A 20,615-nucleotide genomic window follows, 5' to 3' on the forward strand; every position below is an offset into this window, starting at 1 on the left:
ACTCACCTCCAAAATGCCAACACCTAAAAAGCATACCCAAATTCAATGACATGCTGTTCTTGAACCCTTTGGTGTAGATGCAAAAGCTTGGCAAAAGATAACACTTTAAATAACAGAACAGTCCAGTTTGTTGTACTAATAACCAACTTTTAGTAAGTTGGAACACACACAATATAAAAAGGTTTTGTTCTCTTTTTTTTTTTTTAAATGTCTGTCATGCAGCTACAGACTGATGCAAGGAGGTACTAGTTGTAAAAATAAACGAGCCAAAGGAGACAAGTCTTTTCTATGTCAGGTTCAAATCTGAAGTCAGCCCTGTTTTTTTGTGGATATGTTCTCCAGATTTATCCAAATGTGTCCAAACTGCCAAAATAGAGAACGCCTGGACATGCCAACTTCAGAAGTCTGTAACCCCGGTTTACTGATACACAGACACATCAGGGACGACTCTATTGAAAGGTAATTCCTGAGGAATCCTGTCCCCACAAATTCACTGTCAACATGATTGAAATACAGTAGGGCAAGAATAAACCTCTGACACAGAAAAACGTCTTTTACGCAGAAAGACGCACTGGGGGTGCAGAAAACTGATTTGCTTTGCATGTAGCCGCTGTGGGGACTTAAATTTCCACCCCCAGAAATGATACATCCACGTGACGGCAGTGTCATTGGCTACAAGCTGAATGCGTCAGAATTTAGCTTGTAGCTTCTAAGCGTTATAGTACAAACTATAACACTTAGAAGTAAAAAATACGTTCCGTGAGGACACCGATGTCCCTGAGACAGTTGAGATGTTAAGGCAATGTGGAGTTAAAGCCTGGGAGAACTGGTGCCCAGTCAGGGTATGTGTCAAGAGAAAAGAGAGGAATTCCCCATGTTGCCACAGCCAGTAGAACCGCTAGAAGTCCAATCACATTGACACCAATACCTGCCTTCACCTGCAACAGAAACCAGAGTAAGGCAAGGAACTTGCACCACAGAATAATGTCATCTTTGTGCTTCGTAGTCTTTACGGTGTGTAGAATGCAAAGACATTAGAGGCTGTTTCCATGCTTGTTTCTGCAGGACTCACCATGTCCATGATGGTAATGTGTCCATATGAGAAAACAACAGCATTGGGTGGATTGGACACTGGCAGCAGAAAGGAGAAGGATGTGCACAGTGTTGTGGGGATGAGAACATATAACGGGTTGACATGGATGGCTTCAGCCTGAAACAAGACCAATCAGAAGTCAAGGCTATGAGAGAACTGGGATGGTTATCTTTTGTATGTTATTCATCAGACAATTTGGATTAGATTTATTAGATCGGCACAAAACATCATTAGAAAAGGAATGTTGAGACAGCTAAGCTTAAACCCTTGTGATGTTCCCAGTCCTTCTCAGAGCTCATAACACATTCAAGTTTTATTGTGTTCAGTTACTAGATTATCATTTTATCCTTGTGTCGATGGGTTGCCCTGATTCTTTATGGTAACAGGCCAGGTCTGCAGACCTAGTTCTATAATTCATACCTTTCAGAACCAGTTATGGTGTGCATTTAAGATCATTGTCCTGGTTGAGCATCCAGTCGTGTCCAGGTTTCCACCATCTAACATTTGGTTAGAATGATCAGGAACAACCAAGCCACACTAGTCAACATCTTCAACTTTGACTGAAATTTACAGCTGCAAGGACAAGCCAAATTCCATCTGGAGACAGGCTTAATGATCAGATGAAACAAAAGATGAAATTATTTGGCCACAGTGAAAAGACGGTTGTTGTGAGGAGTCTAGTAAATCTTTTGAACCCCAAAACAATGTGCCACGTGCCAACTAGGCTTACAGTAGTATCATTCTACAGGGCTGTTTTGCTGCCAGTGGTATAATGAAAAAGAATTGACATCGAATTCTTCTTTGGGTAGTTGAGAACTTGACACAGTAAGGTGTTCTCGCAGGGCAATGATCCTGCACACACATATGTATGAACTGGACGTAAAATGCATACATCGGTCCACCAATTCTCCTTTTATGCCCTTGAAGTTATTAGCTTTATTATCAGTCCCCCTAGAAAAAAGTCATATGATATTAATATTAACATGAGTGTAGTTTTTTTTTTTCCAATTAAACATAATTTGAACTGTCCAAATTGAGGGATGAGTTGTGCTTGGATGTCAGTGTCGCTCTTGTTCTTATGGATAAATGTATTTTTTTTTTACCTAACTGCATAAAACACCCATGGAAAAAAAAATCTAATTACAAATTATGATTAAACTTTAAAGGCACTGCCCATACAAACATACTGTACTTCAAAAGAAGCAGATTTTACTGCATCTGTAATTTACCAGAGGAGAGAGAATGGGGAGGAAGATGGTGATGGTTGCAGCGTTGCTGGCCACTTCGGTCAGTGTGGTGACAATGATGCAGGCAACTGCAACAGTGGCCAAGACTGGCAGGTCACCCAGAGGTTTCAGCAGTTCAGCCACCCACAGGGACAGGCCTGACTCCTGCAGAAACACACAGTAGCCGGTTTTACAAAAAGGTTTCGTTCATAAACGTTGTAAAGATGAGCCCTTCTCTAAGCTGCTTCTTGATCAAGCCAGTGATATCCTGCACAAGTAAGTTTTCAAATAGCAAGCAGGGTTCCCCAAGAGGGCTTCATGCGTTGAAACCTACAAACTGCCCTCTTTACCCTCTTCCAACAATTGATATGGGAAATTGTTGCAAGAGGTTTTGGGTACTGTTGGTCCTCATCTCCTCTTTTATTAACTCATGTCTTAGTTTAGGGAACTGTGCCTTCTGCCTTTAAACGTGCAGTGGTGTGTCCCCTTGTTAAACACACACACACACACACACACACACACACACACACACACACACACACACACACACACACACACACACACACACACACACACACACACACACACCTTGTTACTTTGATTTTAGTCCATTTCAACCTAATTCAACAATCTTTAGAAAGAAATACTGCCGCAATGCGAACTAAGCGGCTGCTTGGCCAGGGGGCCTCCCAGTTGCAGTTTTTTTTTTTTTTTTTTTACAATTGAATAACTTAAACAAGTGATATAAATTTATTTAATATGTTTTGCAACAGTTTGTATTCAGAAGTTTTAATAAAAGAGTGAAGTATTTTAAGTATCATTTATTTATTTATTTTGTATTAATACATAACCTCACTGTATTTATTTATAATATTCGCTATTATAGCATGACATTTGTATCAATAATCTTCTAACATAGGTGATTCTGCGTGGTGGGAGGGGGGCCCCCAGGTCAAATTCAGCTTAGGGCCCCCAAGAGGCTCGGGCCGGCACTGGCGGTCTTTAATGACACACCTGTCTCACCTACATGACTATGGCCCAGTCCACACGTAGCAGGATATCTGGAGAAAACAATACATTTTTATTCGGTTATGCCATCAGCCACACATAAACGCCGTTATACATCTCTTAAAACGAATGATCCTAAAAACTCCGGCCAAAGTGGAGATTTATAAACGCTCCGGTTTTGAGCCTTTGTGTGTTCATGAAAAGACGGACATTAATGTCCGGCGCATCACAGTCTGCAACCAATATTGCTGCGCTGCATCACACGTGCGACCACTGTTTATACACTTGGCCATATGGTGGAGTTAAAAACAATTCCTAATTGACATTGTCTTGAGTTTAATAAACTTTATATTCTAATATGGTGTTTAAAAGAAGCTGAACTTCTTTATCTGTCCACAAGATTGAACCCATCGACATCACATACGTAGACGAGTTGTTGGGCGCAGGTTCGCACGTTAACGTCACCACCATATTGTATGTGGCAGAAAAAAAGTTAAGTTCTGTTGTAGTGAATGTGGATCAGAGAAGATGCCTCACTCCTGTGCTGCATGGAAATGTATTCGGGCTGATTTCACTACTTGTATCTGCCTTCTATAAACTAAGGCAGCACCATGTTGCAAAACTGGACACACTAAAGCTGCAGAGTGGCAACATTAGGAAAAAGCTGTGCAAGACCATTATTTTTAAAGGTTTTTAGCTTGCTTACAGTACAGACTATTGTATTTAGACAAGTATTATAAATAAGCCAAATAAATAGCTGTGTGATATTTACATATATATATATATATATATATATATATATATATATATATATATATATATATATATATATATATATATATATATATATATATATATATATATATATATAGAATAGTAGGAGAATGAAGCTAAAGCGATATGAAAATAAACTTGTAATATTACAAAAATAAAAATATTACGAATACAAAGTATATTCTGAGATTAAAGTCCCTCTGATACTGTTTAAGTGACTGAGTAACTGCAGATTTGCCACATTTATGATGCCGGACGCTCTGACGCATCGCAGCATAGGCAGAACCCGCCCAGTGACGCGTCTACGTATATGATGTCTATTATGATCGAACCTCCCGGCGACATGATTCATTCCTAACCGGAAGTTGTGGATGTTTTGAAGAATTCTGATTGGCTGACATAAGCTTTAGTTTTGTGGCACACTGCCCCCTATGTGTCTGGTGTATTTAAAAAACAACAACAACAACAACAACTCAGTGGCGTATTTCTGCAGGTTGGTGTGGATGAAAACATTTTGGAAAAAAAACTCACGATTTTCATTTTTCCTTTTTTTTTTTTTAACCCTGCTACATGTGGACTAGGCCTGCGTTGGTATCCATGGCACAGCTTTGAAGCGCTTCACCTCTTACCTGGCTGGCTCATTTGTTCTGTACTGCCCAATGGTTCTTCTCCTCTAATGCTCCCTTTTCGTGTGGAGTGCCACACAGTTTCACTTCAGGCCCTCTGCTTTTTTTTCCTTATTGTCACTTGGATCTATCATACCTCAGCTTAATGTCAAATTTATTTTCTTTGCAGAGGATTTGCAGATTTATTTATCGTTAAAGGCACCATCCACTAACCATCGACATTGTCTCTTTTTTTTCTCTCTGAATGAACAAAAATCAGAATTGGTTTTATTTGGCGACAAAGCTGCCACTGACTTTGGAGTTCTCGTAATTTCAGCAACTGCATTATATTTGATATACTGTATGCTATACTGTACTTGACTATATCATACTGGGATATTTGACAACCAAACCTTTGTAGTTTGGTCTAGCTTCATCATATGTGCCTTTTTACTAAGGTTAAGGTTTTTTTTAAAAACTCTTGTGACCTGGAGAAGGCTGTTCATGTTTGTATAAGGAGCATTTGTTTTACTGAAAAAGTTAAACACAACCTTTGCTCCTTCAGCGAGTGCAAATCCCCCACCAACCAGCAGGGCAACCTTCCATGGCATGGAGGCTTGAAATTCCTCCCAGGAGATCATGGCCTCTGTATCAACAGAAAGAAAGGGAATTTTTATTTATCTGATATGCACAACATAGTCAGTTTTTTCTTATATTATAAGAAATATATTAGCAACAAATAGGTTTTACCATTAAATATGTCTTTGTTAATTATTACTCTTCACAGAATTCAATTTAAGATGTTGTATTATTACAACCTGTATTATAAACCAATATACCCCCTATGTATAATTATCACCTTTACATGGTGGAAGGCTTGGAATACTCCTGTGATTATGTTGCCACACAGGACATTTGGAGAGGCTATGCAAAAAAGACCTTCTGTTGAGTTTGAGAAAGTTTTAGAAAACTACCTACAAACTTAGCGCAAGAAAGTGGCGACCACCCCTAACTGTATTTGCTTTGGGCGAAGGCGGGACTGCTTGCCCGGCTACAGGATAGAGGACTTCCTTAATCCTGGCTCCGTGTACTCTGTGGAGGAGCTAGAGTCTATTACCATTCCAGAGGTGACTGAGGTAGTAAAAAAAACCTGCACCATCATGCCAGGCGTGAATTCATTTAGCTCTGGTGATTGTGGGGCTGTCATGGTTGACATGCCTCTTGTTGCATGGAGGAAGGTCAGTGGACCAGAACTTTAGCCTTGTAGAATCTTCAAGGGGGTCATGGAGGTTTGCCTTTCCCATCCACATGTGCTTTATGAACATGTGTCCTGGGACATGGTTCCAGTCAGAAAAAAAAGCTGCATCACCAAATGCCATCACTAGAAGCAGACCCCCCCCCCCACCCCCCCCCACCCCCCCCCCCCCCCCCACCGATTCTCTGTCACATATCTGATCAAACAGTGAGTATTCCCTTCTGACAAATACCGATCTAACTTTGGTCAAAGTTTCTTCCACTGACCATTAAAATAGTTGCTGAAGCCTCTTGCAGTCATTAAAGAGCAAAGTGAGCTTTAAGCTTAGCTATAAATTAATTTCAATGAGCAGATACATTTACATTTTTGGGCAAGAATTTGACTAGTTTATTAAAGTGTTTTATAGCAGGTAGATCTATATAATTTCTACTTAGAAATATAAATTGGAGACATAGCCAAATCAGACATGTGTAAGTTGGTACAGATATTTCTTGGTTAAAATCTAACCCTGTACCATGTTTGTTCAATTTAAACACTGAATTATGTGATCTGGAAACTTGTAACTCCATAAAGTACTGCATTAAATTCAGCACAACCAGTCTGATGACTCTTTTTGCTCTCAATCTTCTAGTGTTTGAAAAGTTAAGTATTTTGTATATTAGTTACTTTTCATTTTATTTATTGTAGAGTTTCATAAAAGAACATTGTACTAAACAACATTAGCTGTGACTTTTCTTTTCTAGATCCTTTAGGTACGGTTTCCGCGTGGGATTAAGTCATCTTTTTCAGGAAAGATAAGATAGAGACTGTCAAATTTGAATCAGAATCAGAATCAGAGATACTTTAATAATCCCAGAGGGAAATTGCTGTTTCAGTACCATCACCATTACATAAACATTACAAACATTTCAGGGGGGAGACGGTTCACTGAGGCCGTGCTGCCTCAGTGAACCGTCTCCCCGCGTGGGATTAAGTCATCTTTTTCAGTAAAGATAAGATAAAGACTGTCAAATTTGAACAACCTATTTGTTTTAAACATTAAATGCTGTTACCATATTTCCTGTCAGGTCCATAGGCAGGTACGATAAAAAAGACGAGGCCCAGCAACAGGGCCACAGTAGCATCAGTGATGTAGCCTGAGTGACTTTCAAAGTGAAGAAGAAAGCTAGTGTTAATCAGTCATACAGGACACAATAATTCTACGTGTCTAAGTAGAAGGCAACTGGACTTTTTTTTTGTTTATTGAAGATGTCTGACCTCTTGTCCAAAAGGTTTCTTCAGTTCTGAGCATTGTAGGAAGTAACAGGATTAAAAGTTGTAATCAGAACAAGCACTTTGATAGTGCAATTAAAGTCACTAATGAGGCAAATTAGGAAACGTGGGTCACTGACCCCACCTTCCATTTAGCTCAGTGTTTGGGTATACGACCAATAGAGGGTAGGGCCAGAGACTCGCATGTCTAATTGCCCAATTAGTGACTTTAACAGTCCTTGTAGTGTGATTGTTTTGACTACAAGTTATTACCCTGGTACTTCCAACAATGGTCAGAGCTGAAGATGCCCCATAGATGAGGGGTGACACATCTTCAAAAAAAGAAGTATGGTAGCTTGCTATTGAAGCACCTAGGAAAGAAATGTACCTTGACATATTATGGTAGAGCTTTGATAAAGAAGTGTGACTCACTGGGGAAAGAAAGAAGCCCAGCCCGGCATGAAACCTGGAGATCTGGTCAACCACAACAACACCATCAGCAGGAACACCGTGCCAGTGAAGATCTCCTGGGCGCTGGAGAGAAAAAATGACAGAATTATGACCAATGGATAAATGAATATGTAACTAACTGCAAGGATTGTTTATGTAGCATGCATGAACAAATGCAAAGTAAATTTGATCCACTTACTGAATGGATCTAAGTATGAATGAAATGCCAAGTAATCACCTCATAGCTCCCAATGATTTGCATTCATCCTCTATAACCTTCCTTGCCGCCTTCTCTTTCTCAGACTGCTCTCCTTTACACTGCCACAGGAATTTGAAGCTGTGGAGACAGTGTGTAGGTGTCAGCTGGGAATCAGGAAGTATATGAAATAAGGGTGCTTCTCCCCGTCTCTAAAATACATTCTCCATGCAAAATGTTTAAGTTTGTACACTCAGTCTGCTCAGATGAAGAGAAAGTTCAGAACTTTGTCCAAGATTGATTTATTTTTCCTCTGGCTTAGAATAAAACTAAAGGTAATTAAAGTTTAGCACATTCCTTCCAGTCAGTATGCTATCACAGCTACCCTGGAAATGTTCCCAGTTAACTGGCTTTCTGTGTTTAGGTAATGAGTGACCATTAGTATAAACTCTTAAAGCACGGCAAAAAGAAAAAAGAAAGAGAAAATAGAAATAATTCCCAAGCGTCACTGTTCATATGTGCAGATTTCCTTGTACTGCTGACATATGACAGTCACTAGTCATTACTGGCTGTTAAAGACAGCCAATTCTAAGAAATAATATTTGCCATGATGGATCACATGACCTTTTATTTTATTTTTATTTTCTGTCATAAATGGTTTGGAAGTGAATGAGTCAGAACACAATTGCATATATCATTTATACGCATTTGACCTGCGTATAAATGATATACACTTAGCACACAAAAACAGTGGCTCTTGGCAGATAATGCAATACCATTAAAAAGCCTGTTTATCACACTTAAATGTTGCCACATCTGTAAGGGCAATGTCAGCATGTGAGCCGTGGCCATGAGAAACTTGCAGTGTTCTCTCCGCCACCGTCAAACAGTTCATTCCGCTACTGACTCGTGTTTGGTGTTTGTTGAATTGGATAATTAAAATTTAGAGGAAGCGGGACATATTGGGAATTTAACAATTTCATTCTTCAACAAGCATGCACATCATTAGCGCATGAGCTAACTGCTCAACATCTTGGCACCTCCTTCTCACCAGCTTGGTAAAACATTGCTGCAGGATGGGCACCCTACTCTCCAACCAGTATTTATCACAAGTCAGACTGTGTTGGTCACTCTGGCACAAAGAGTACATCCAAGCTGATCTGAGTGTTTCCTGGGAAGATTATTCCATCCTCTCCATTCCCAAATGTCTGGAGGCGGTCTCTGATGAACCCTGCTCCACGGGGTCGAGAGTGGACGCCTTGGAGGATAGAGTTCGGCCCAGAGTGGGAGTGATCACCACAGTTTGCAGAATCTCATCTGATATCTCTTTCCATTAAAACTGCCTCCAGTGATGACCTTGTTTTTTTCCAGTGAGGTGGATGCCTCCATAGCCCATCCCACGGGGAGCTGCACCAAAGTTTCCATGGGCACAACCAAAATACTGTACTCTGCTGCTTGACTCAAAGATGAAAAGTTTTGTCATTTAAAGGGAAATTAACAGGCTTTTCTAATGCATTGACTATAAGTATTGTTACAGCACAGAAATAATCAACTCAAAATGTTTTTATTTTATCTTTTTTAGCTAAAATTATTACTTAATATGAGCACAAACTGACAAACGTTCCTCACGTTTCCCTTTTAGTGTTTTTCTCTAGCTTGAATTGTGCTTTTGTTTTTTTACTGAATGTTTGTCTTAAAATGTGTTAGACAACCAAATAGGTCGCCAATTTAATAATTACACATATCATAATAGTCAGCTTGAGGTTAGCCACAGTGTGTAAAACCATACGTCAATAAATTTAATGGGAATATTACTTGCAGACTTAGTGATACTTATTAATCTATAGAAAGAAGTCAGGATTGTAATACAAAGTAGACAAACATGGAATAAATGATTTAAAACTATATGTGAGTTAATATAATGGTGGTGTGTTGCCACTCACTCTGAGCCGAGGAACAGCCAGTACAGCCATATCCATGTGAGGAAGAGCATGATAACACTGATGGGAAGGCACATCAGGAGCCAGTTCCCAAAGTTGATACAGTTGCAGTCTGGGTAAATCCTTAAGGGGAAGACAGTTTTCAAAGTGGATGGTTTGAAAGTAAGCAGTATTTACAGACATCAGACCATTGTAGTGTTGGTGCTTGCCCAAATGTCCAACTAACACTAACACTCATATGCTGCAGCTTGTTACATGCTATATTTCTTTCTTCTTATACATATCCAAATCATGTATAATATATGTAATAAAGTCACTCACTGATTGAGATATTCAGAGAAGATGAGGTTGGGAGAGGTTCCTGGCAGCGTGCTGATGCCACCAATGTTGGATGAGTAGGCGATGCCGATGCACATTGCTTTGCACATCATTAGGTCCTGTTTACTCCTGCTGTCAGCAGCAGGATCACATGTTCCAGTCTTCAAGACAACACAGAGAAGGAAATTACCCATGAAAAGAAGAAGCTGAAGCCAGATTTCTATTAGAAAAATTATATCCTTTTACAGATATTTTCCTCTTTTACATTTCTATCACACTTAAATATTTCCAATCTTACCAATTTTAATATCACACAAAGATAACCTGAAATAGTTTAAAATTGATTATTTCATTATTTAATGGAAAAAGCCATTAAAACTGACCCTCTCCTACATGAAAAAGCAATTCCCTCCTTGCGCACTCTGTAATGTTGATTACTGTTGGTGAACCCGATATTCAGACGGACACAGAGTTACGCGTTTTTAAAAGGTTTGTTGAAAAATGGTGGTAAAAACTGCTGTGATGTAGTGTTACTGCTTGGAGACAGTAACACTATCAGAAAAAAACAGGAGAAGGACGTGGAAGAAGCAGAGTGGTGAGCCTGCAACTGCATCAGCTGTAACATCATGAAGATGCATTCATAAACATTTTAAATATTTGAAACGGCAACAATTGCAAATCAGAATCAAAAGCTGTAGAAGCAGTACTTCTGTTTGTAGTGTTTCTACCTGAGCCACATCAGGCTGGAGCTGTGTTTGAATCTCAACACATGTGAAGTCGTCTGTTGGACCATCAGCTTTCTTCTCCTCGCTGAGGAACAGAACAGTGTTGTATTAGATTTTAATGAAAATGCACCAATGCAATGGCAAGAAACTACTGGAGGACATAATCCGCCAGGGAGGAATTTCAGGGCCCCTGATGATTCAGGCGATAGGCAAGAAACATTACAGAAATCACAAAGCTCCACATACCTTACATCTTCCTTCATGCTTTCAGTGCTGCTATCAGTTTCTGCAAAAAGAACATAATTTCACTGCCTCAAAAATGTCCAAAACTGAGAAAAATAGAAAGGGTAGGCCATCATTGTGATACGAACTGCAGCATTTATGACTCGATATTGTTGAAAGATCCTTTCTTTATATTATGATTTGTAACATTTTACTTTATTGATTTTATACAGAGTGCTGGTGGATGGTGGAGAATGACATATCTTCTTTGTCTAAGCAATAGGATCATTATGACTGTATTTTTTATTCATTTTTGGTCATGTTTGAGGTTAAAACACACTCTTAGGTGATATTGATCACCTGTTAGAAGGCAGATTTTTCGTTCTGCAGCAAGCTTCTCTAGTTCTTTACTTGGTCTCCAAGGTGACAGGTTACAGTGATAGAAGGAGAAAATATCAGAGCTGTGTTCCAGTTGTCTCATAATTCAGTGCAGTACACTCTTTTGTCAGTGTGCAGTTTTGTGAGTTCTTATTCTAACATCCACAGTTAATTATGGGGATATTAAGACAGATTGTAAATCACCAAACCTTAGATGGCCTATTTGAGAGAATGGTGGGTCAAAATGCGGTGAGACCACATTTAAAAGCATTGCTGTCCAGATTAATAAACAATGAACCTGAGTCACTCAGCTGTTCTGTGAAACCAACACTGTACAGTACATCACCTTTGAAACACCATCTCTAGAATAAAATGTGGATGTGGCACACGAGACCAAAGGTGTGTTAGTCTGTTTGGCTAAACTGTTACCATCCAGCTGCAGGTTAGGGTTGACTTTGCCGACACATCCTGACTCTTTGGCCTTCAGGATCTGCTGGAGCACAGCTTCTACAATGGGCATCACCATGGCAACTGCAGAGGTATTTTGAACCCACATGGAAAGGAGGGCACAGCCAGACATGAAGCCCAACATCAGCCTAGAGGAAACAAGATGGTATGAGAAAAGCATAAAGCACATAAATGCCAGTTGTCTTTCATACAATAACCACATTTACTACTTTCTCAGGAAAAATAGTGTTTTAAAAATACTGGAAACAATAAATTAACAAACAAATTGTATTAATCAGGTTTACGTAATAATATATATGGTTATGTACCTACTTTTATCTCTGTGTCATAAAGTTGTAGTTTATCATTTTAAAATAATGATTAATGGGGGAGGTTTGACTTTGAACGCACCTCTTGTGGCCATTTGAGGAACTACAGTTTTTCTGTATTTCATGTTTCTGCCTTAGCGCTTGGACATTGTGCGTACCTCTCAGGTATAAATCATGGATGGACCTTTGGGCTTCACCAGACCCCACCACTGGAGATCATATATGGGAACTACACTGTAACTACTGTCTGAAAGCAACCTGTCACTAGGTTTCTTCATGCTAAAAAATCAAAACAAAATGTCCATGTTCTCCTCTTTACTTTGAGTTTACTTTAACAAAAAGTTAGCAGGTTTGTTTTTCCAGAGAGGTTTTTCACCGTGCTCCTGCAGGGATCAAAGCCCAGTTCAATCACAGAAATTTTGAATGCTCTGTACAAGGACTGTTGTTACGTACTTTTTATCCCTCAGCACATTACACATTGTTTTAGGTAAAAGAGCTAATTAATAGCCGCATAAATAAAACACATACATCTTTCTATATTAATACCATATACAGTATGGCGGGAAACAAGAATCTGGTTTGGCCTGGCTCTACCAACTGTGTCATGGTCTGATCAATCTATTTTATTAATCTAATTTATTAATCAGAGTTTTTCCTATTCAAAGTCCTTTCAAAGCCTTCGCTGGAGAGTCAGTTCAGACTTGTTGGTAAAATGAAAGAAAATGGAAACAGCTGCAGAGTACGAGCTCAAACCAATCTTTACTATTGCTGTAGCTTCTGATCAGCTAGCTCAGAAATGGTGAAATATGTGTCCTTTTAAAAAGATTTTCAAGAAACAAAGACTGGAGGATTGAGAGATCTGTGTGAAAGCACACATTACAGAGAGGGAAGCGGTAAATCAGTACCCGAACATGAAGGTATCAGATGGTCAGCACTGTCAAAAAATGTCCCCTACAAATACCAAGAAGTTTTCCTTAAGGTGAAAAGACAACTTCCAGTCAATGTCAGTCTGCAGTCAATAATCCTTCATTTTCCAATGTCATTTTTGTTAGTCTTTTACTGTATGTGATCTATAGGTAGATGCAGTTAAGTCACTTTAATTAATTTTAGTATTAGATGTAATGCATTTTAGTCGACTAACTGTACTCCTATTTCATATATGAAATATATTAATAAAGTCTCCTTTTTTTGAAAGCCTCTTAAATCTTTAAGAAGAATTGTTGATTAAGATCTGAGTGAAATATGAATCCTATGAATGGACTGGAGTTCAATGTTGCAAGACACAGATTAACCTTTGCTTATTAAAACTTTATTTGGATTTGGTTTTCTACTAATGACTGAAAAATCCTAAATAGTAAAGTTACCAGAATCTAGCAGCACAGTAAGGGGTACTCACCATGCAGGGTTTACTCCCACCATAGTGACGAGCCTCAGTGCTATTCTGCGATGTAGGCCCCACTTCTCAATGGATGTAGCCAGGCAGATGACCCCCACTAACAAGAAGTGAAAGTCTTTGAAGTACTCCTTTGCCACCTTAAAGCAATGTGGATAGTTTTAATAATACTCAGTGACAAATGTAACAAAAAACAAATCATAACATCAGACTTAGAATTGATGCACACATCTAGTCATGATATTAACAACAATGCTTTTAATTCAGTGGTTTCATGTATTAAGGCATCATACACAGAATGTAATCTTTGTCAGGCTCTATATCCAACCTCAAGTTTTTAAAAAAACAGGATAGATTCAACTCAATTATTATTTGCTAAAGACAAACAGCCAAAGTGGAAAGTCACCCACCCAGCTGCTGGGTGGGTGACTTTCCAATCAGCGTCTGATCAGCTGAAAGACTGATCACTTCTATAATAGCAGCAGTTTGGTCATTTTTCTTTTTGGTCTGGTACATGCAGATGTGTATGTGTTTATTTCTTAACAATACCAAGAAAGAAAGACTTTAGAGAAGCAACAGTCGCTGCCCAGGAATCTTTAAAGGGCAATGAGGCCATTTCTGAACTACGTCTATCATTCTATGAGAGAAAGTTCATTCCCAACCGGAAAATATTTGGACGAGCTGCCAGTCTTCCCAGATTGGACATTCAAACTGATTCTGTAGCAACAAAGAAAGACTAGAGACTTGGTTTGCTTGGGATGGTTGCCAGGGGAAACCCTCTTCTCTTTAAAAAGAATAACGTAGCATGACCCGCATTTACAAAGTTGCATTTAAATTAACCAAAACAGTTCCAAAGCAATATTGTTTGGACATTTAGGACATTTAATGTCATTTAAATTGGACATTTAAGACCAGAATAAAGATATTTTTCCAAAATTCACTGCACCATATTTGGTGAAAACCAAAAAACTATATTTTAGAAGAAAACCCTTTGTGCAACTGGTGGTAAAAGGGTGATGGTCTGGGCTTGTTGTGCAGCAACGGAACATGTTCACATTACAGTTACTGAGTTAAGGATAAAGTTCTGTGTATAAAAAGGTGTTTTGGTGCCAAAAGTGAGGCCAATTGGCTGACAGTTAAAGCTTGGGCATAACTGAGAAATCAACAGGAGCGAGATCCCAAACGCAGCAGTAACTCTACCACTGAATGACCTAAGAAGAACTGAGGGGAGGTGTTGGAATGGCTGAGTTAGAGACCGAACCTCAATTTGATTTAAATGCTATTCTGATACCATGAAAGAGCAGCTCAGAAACAAATATCTGCAATCCTAAATTAAACGAATCAGTGTTGGATGGAAGAGGGCTTCAAATGACGCCTCAACACTGTGGGGGACATAATAAGAGGTAATAGATAATAATAGTGTGGGATCAGTTGTGTGTTTTTGTACCAGCTCAATAGACGGGATTGCAACTCAAACCTTCACTGTTCTAAGACTGACTTACGTTAGACGACTTCATAATGCCAAATGCGGGGAAGAGGACAGCAGGGAGCATGGCCGTCATGGACAAAGGAATCACCTCCGTCACCCAGTACATCGCCATCAGAAGCAGCACAAAAGCACATTCTGCTTCCTAGAAGGCAAAAAGACCAACAAAACTGTGTTTTTTAATACCCCTTTTATTGCCACAGGGAGAGCCTGTGTATAGTCATAGGCATTACTAAAGCAAAACCTCTGAATTCTGAAGTCAAGTCCCAGGTCTCAAGTGTTTAACAATATTGAAATACATGTTAAATGTAAAAAATAGAGCATGTGTTCTTAAATCAGTATTTATTTCAAAATGTGATGAAGCCAGTGCAACTGACGTTTCAAAACTGTAAAATTAAGCTTCGAGAATAGTCCTCCTTTGAACTAAATTTTTCCAGAATATTCAGTGAAAAATGCAGAACTTCATATTGAGACCCAAACAAAAGTACTCTTGGGAGCATTTTTGTAATTTTCCTGTTTTTAAAATCTGGTTAATTTGATTGGCTGAGCTGCAGCTCACACACGTACGTCCAGAGTGGGGAAAGAGAGAGAGAGAGATACTGACTGAGTGAAATGAATTAATGGTGCACACTTTTTAAATGATAGACGTCTTAAACTTTAGATTTAGGGTAAATATCAAGTCTTTTCAAACAGGTTCAAGTCCAATTCAAGTCTCCAGTCATTGGTGTTAAAGTCCAAGTCAAGTCACAAGTCTCTGAACACTTTTTCAAGTCAAATCTAAAGTCATAAAATAAATGACCCGAGTCTGCATTTCTCCATGCTCATCAGATTAGATGCGTGTTCTTTCAATTCCAACTATTAACCTTGGCAGATTTATGTTTAAAGCAATCCTTTAATTTAACCTGCATGCTTCTTCTGACTGGAAGTCAGTAATAATCTGCCCAGCCAGAGTCCTGACTTCCCTCTGACAGACTCCAGGGAGCTAAAAGATTTGGGTGAGCGCAAGCAGGTCTTCCTACCCCTAACGCTTAGAGCTCATCACCAAAGATGAAAAGGTGCCAAGCGGCAATTAGAAGAAGGCTTTTACAGATGTGATGCCAATAAAGATTTTCTCTCTTGATTACTGAGAAGGGTATGAACTTACTGCTTTTATATTCTTTTATTGTCTTTTGAGAGATGCATGTCTCATATCTTCTCAGAAACATACTTGATCAGATAAAAACTCTTTTAAATCAGAATCTCCCATGGGTTTGAATACTTTGAGCCTCAGCTGTAGATTTTTTTGTTGTTGTATTCCACTGGAAAAGCTCCTCATTTGAATGGAGTCTGTCAGGTTCTGATCCAGCGGTGGAAGAGCAGACGATGGGCTCCTGAAACTCACCTTTGTCCTGACGACCAGTGGAAGAGGAAGCAGCAGCAGTGGTGTGAGGATGATGAAGATAACGGTGCGGTAATTCCACAGCCCTCTGCTCAGGCTCCTCAGCATTCTCTTTGTCTTTGTGCTTCCACTTGTAATGCTGCTCCCCTGTGAAACTTCACAAAGCATGATCACATTATTGGACAAGCTGAAACACAAAGTCAGGCTGACCTGCAAATGCTGAGGGGACCAGGTTCTGTGGCCATATCTGCTGAATTATTATTCTTGAGCAACACTTTTAAACCTCAGTTATTGGTTGTTATCTCGAAAGCAACATAAAGTGAGATATCATAATGACAAAGCATTTAATTTATGGCACTGTGTAGAGTTAGAGGAAGGATGCAGAGTTATATTTACTGCATGTTGGAAAGGCACAATAAAATAAGAATGGGTTTATCTCCTCTAACTGGCATCCTAGCATACTGTTACATGCTGTTGGTCCCCTTTAAAATGATTAGATAGAATTTGTCAGGGTAGTTTGCCTACAACCAAACTCAAATTTTATGATGGTTTTACTTTTTTATAAGTCACAGAAAAGCTGCGAGGTAGCAGTCTGAACCTTTACTAAAAATCAACAGTAAACTCATTTCCTACATTATTTACAACTTTCATTTTCACTCATTTAACTCTTTGCAGTATTTTTCATTGTTCGTGTATTTTTTTAAAAAAAGATTATACTTTATTAGGTTTATTAATCAGGTTTATTAATCAGATACTTGCTTATAGTTAATAATCAATACCTTTCATTTAGATAATAATCACTTAATAACCACTAAATAATCATCATTTATCATTTACTCTCACTTCTGGTAAAAGGAATAACATCCTGGTTTAAAATGCTAAATCATAACTAATACTGGCTACTACTACATATTTTTTTTATTAAAATATTTTTAGGACAAATATATTGAATAATTGAAGATTTCACAGTTACTGTTATCCTGATCCCAGATATTCTCACCTTGTGCGGTCCTCATGCTGTAGCTAATGTCCCCTGTGCATCAGAGAACTTGATGCAGATGAAATGAACGGTAGCCCTCCATTTCACAAATTAATATGTGCCCTACTTTTATCTTTACAGTACTTTTTAACAGCTATTCTCAGCTTGTTTTAGTAATCATTAACACGTTGCTTGAGACAGCAGTCTTGCTCTCGTAAACCACCATAAAACCTGATCGGAAAAAAAACATATGGACATTGCTATCTGGAGACACTTGATCTTTTATTGAAGTAATTCAACTAATGGTGTATACTGTTGGGATATACTAAACATTGGGATTAATAAATGGATAAATCTAAACTTTTAACATTTGTGCAAAAAATTGAGCTTTTTAGTTTTATTTACTTGCTGACATGCCTCTGATAGAAAACCCGCTCCCAGCACAAAGAACCTGTTGCTTTTCTTGCTGAGCTCTTGTAGCGCTCCTCAGGCTATGGTGGCCTGGGTGGGAAATTATACCAACCATGCACGAGAACCCCCACAGCTGCTGACGCTTAATGGCAAACTAAGATCGATTTCAAATGACTCTTCTACCACAGGTGAGAGAGAGGTATAGGTGCATTGACATTTAAACTGGTTCCATCATAGAACCTCCAAACAGACTAACTACGTGGGCTGGTAAAGTGCTGCCATATTTCCTGGTGAAATCCTCTCTATGCAACATAGATCTGCACAAATGACACGGGACAAAGACATCTGGCTCATGACAAAATGTAGCTTTTACCTCATGTTAAACTTTACTAAAACATTACAATGTATTCAAAAAACAAGGGCAGCATTAGCCAAAAACAATAACATGGACGCCAGTCAGTCAGAATTTCAGAGGTCTTTTGACTGCCCTTAAGAAAATAAATTGTCAAATATCAGATTTATACATAAGGCAAATGATGCAGACCAAAATAAAGACTCCATACTTCCTAAATGGTTACACATAAACTGATTCAAGCAAATATAAATTTTGGATGAACAGAATTAAATAAGGGGCAAAATTTAGAATACAGTCATCTATGGATCCACACATTCACAGGTAGTGGTGGTAGTGGTATAAATGATACATTATAATTTATTTAAATCAATACATGACCTCATATCAATAAGGAATAAAACCATAAATATAACTAAATAAAACCAGTCCAACCAACTGCTTTCTCACAGTAAGGAGTGGCTGTGAGCATGAAGGAGTCTCTGAATGTATCGCTCTCAATAAGAGCTAAACATCATATGGAAAGAACTAAAGCTCAACGTGAAGGGTTGGGTCCAGACACAACAGCATGTCCTTTGATGACTGAGCTGTGAGGTTGGTACCTAAAGTTATTACACATCTCCTGTGTCTTAGAAACATTTTGGAAACATGACTGTAAAAGAAAAAAAAACAGTTACAGCAGTGGACAATATTATTGTCAACTGTTCAGTGACTTTAAAGAAGCCCAGCAATCACTGAGCAAGATTTGTAGAGAGAATTTGGCTTCAGTAGTTTGTGGTGTAAAGAAAGTAAGGGGCTCTTTGTGGGGAGGAAGTCATTTTAATGGCTAAGGTTGGCCAGCCCTTAGCTTTATTTACATCTTTATTTCTATCTGTTAGAAAATAGAAACAATACAATAAAGAGTCTGGCTCACTGGATTTATATTAATATTGAACCTTTTCTGTTCCCGAGTAACAGAGATTCACTCTCTTACAGCAGCTAAAGGAGAGTGCCTAATAGGAAATAATAAACAGAAAAAACAGGTAATAAATTGTGATAGAGAACAAAGGTACTTTAAAATTATGTAACTACAAGATAATGCATCTCATTAAACAGAAAGGGCTATGTATAGCCAGGAGAGCTCAAAAGCAGAACTATAAATCCAACCTTGAAATATACACAGTAAATATACTCATTTAACTGGAGGTGGCATTGAAGCTACATGTTCTACAGAAAAATCTAGGCTCCATCACACTTTTTTTCTTTTTACCATTTAATCAAAAGTTCATTACCACTGAAATGTGTTTGGGTCTGTAAACTTGTTCCATCTACTGCACACTATTCCAGTCATAAAACATGACATTTTTCAATTGGTCAAATAAAACCATGAGTGGAGTTTCAGAACATCCAAACTATGACAAAGCATTTGTGCATTGACAAATAAATCAATCAATTATGCAACACGTGCTTATCATAGAATAATGTTCATGCATGAGCGAGACATAAGTCCTGATGTCTGTGTTAATGAAGGTCAGTCAAATGTGGGCATAATCTCCTGATAACAAGAATAACGAGCCTTACCTTACTGCCTTGTTGACACCCAGGAGTCTGTGTGAGTGTGAAAGCCCCCGCATCATACTTTTAGTTCTCGGCTTAAAATATAAACTGAAAGAAAACAGAAAAAAAATGGAGTGATTTGTCTTCACAGAAAAGGAAAAATTACTTCATTCTTGGAGTTCTAGGACATCCAGATAATCTTTAACTTCTTATCTTGAAGTCATGTAGAGGTAGTTAAACAGTTGCCAAATTTAATATGTGACCTTTGACCCGTGGCTAATACCACTGATCACCAAAACCAGGTGACACATGAGAAGATGTAATGGCCAATAGTATGATTTGAACCAATGGAATGGGCATCTTATCAAATTACAGAAAGGGTTATTGAATGGGAAGAATTGCAGTTGGAGGAAGACTGGCTCTGCAGAGGTATTTAACATACTAAAACAGAAGATGCTACAAACCCAAGAGACAAATCGAAGATACATCAAAACCGAAAAGCAACGTGAGGATGTATTCCTGGAAATGACAACCTGGAAACTAACAACCGTGTTTTCTGACAAAACCTGTCAGGGGTTTTCGTGGAGTTGGACCCAAATGCATAGAGGGTTGAACTAATCCACCAACAGGATGGATAACAGTGAAGCAATGAAGGAGGTTAAGGAGACTGGTTGTTGACTTTTGATTAGTGACAGGAGAACTAGGTGAGGCTAATCAGGAGAATGCAGCACTACAGGTTGAAGACCTGAATACATGAACTGAGGGAAAATGCCAAACGGAAATGAACTCAGAGGAATCCAAGAGAACACCAGAGAATCTAACTAAGCCAAAACCTAAAGGCTAAAGTCAAACTTGAAGGAACA

General features: G+C 38.6%; 1 protein-coding gene across 1 annotated transcript; it reads right to left on the reverse strand.

The window, feature by feature from the left end:
- Nucleotides 1-192: 192 nt before the first annotated feature.
- Nucleotides 193-19,854, reverse strand: slc13a1 (solute carrier family 13 member 1). The gene is made up of 16 exons (XM_012874954.3): nt 19,777-19,854; nt 16,478-16,629; nt 15,113-15,241; nt 13,614-13,750; nt 11,871-12,037; nt 11,088-11,127; nt 10,845-10,926; nt 10,120-10,277; nt 9,802-9,921; nt 7,901-7,999; nt 7,645-7,746; nt 7,014-7,105; nt 5,258-5,352; nt 2,323-2,484; nt 1,073-1,210; nt 193-938 (listed from the first exon to the last, which is right to left on the reverse strand). The coding sequence occupies exons 2-16, from the start codon at nt 16,580-16,582 to the stop codon at nt 795-797; spliced, it is 1,770 nt and encodes a 589-aa protein (XP_012730408.2). The 5' UTR covers nt 16,583-16,629; nt 19,777-19,854; the 3' UTR covers nt 193-794.
- Nucleotides 19,855-20,615: the final 761 nt, after the last annotated feature.

Source organism: Fundulus heteroclitus, chromosome 2 (assembly GCF_011125445.2).
Source record: "Fundulus heteroclitus isolate FHET01 chromosome 2, MU-UCD_Fhet_4.1, whole genome shotgun sequence".
NCBI lineage: Eukaryota > Metazoa > Chordata > Actinopteri > Cyprinodontiformes > Fundulidae > Fundulus > Fundulus heteroclitus.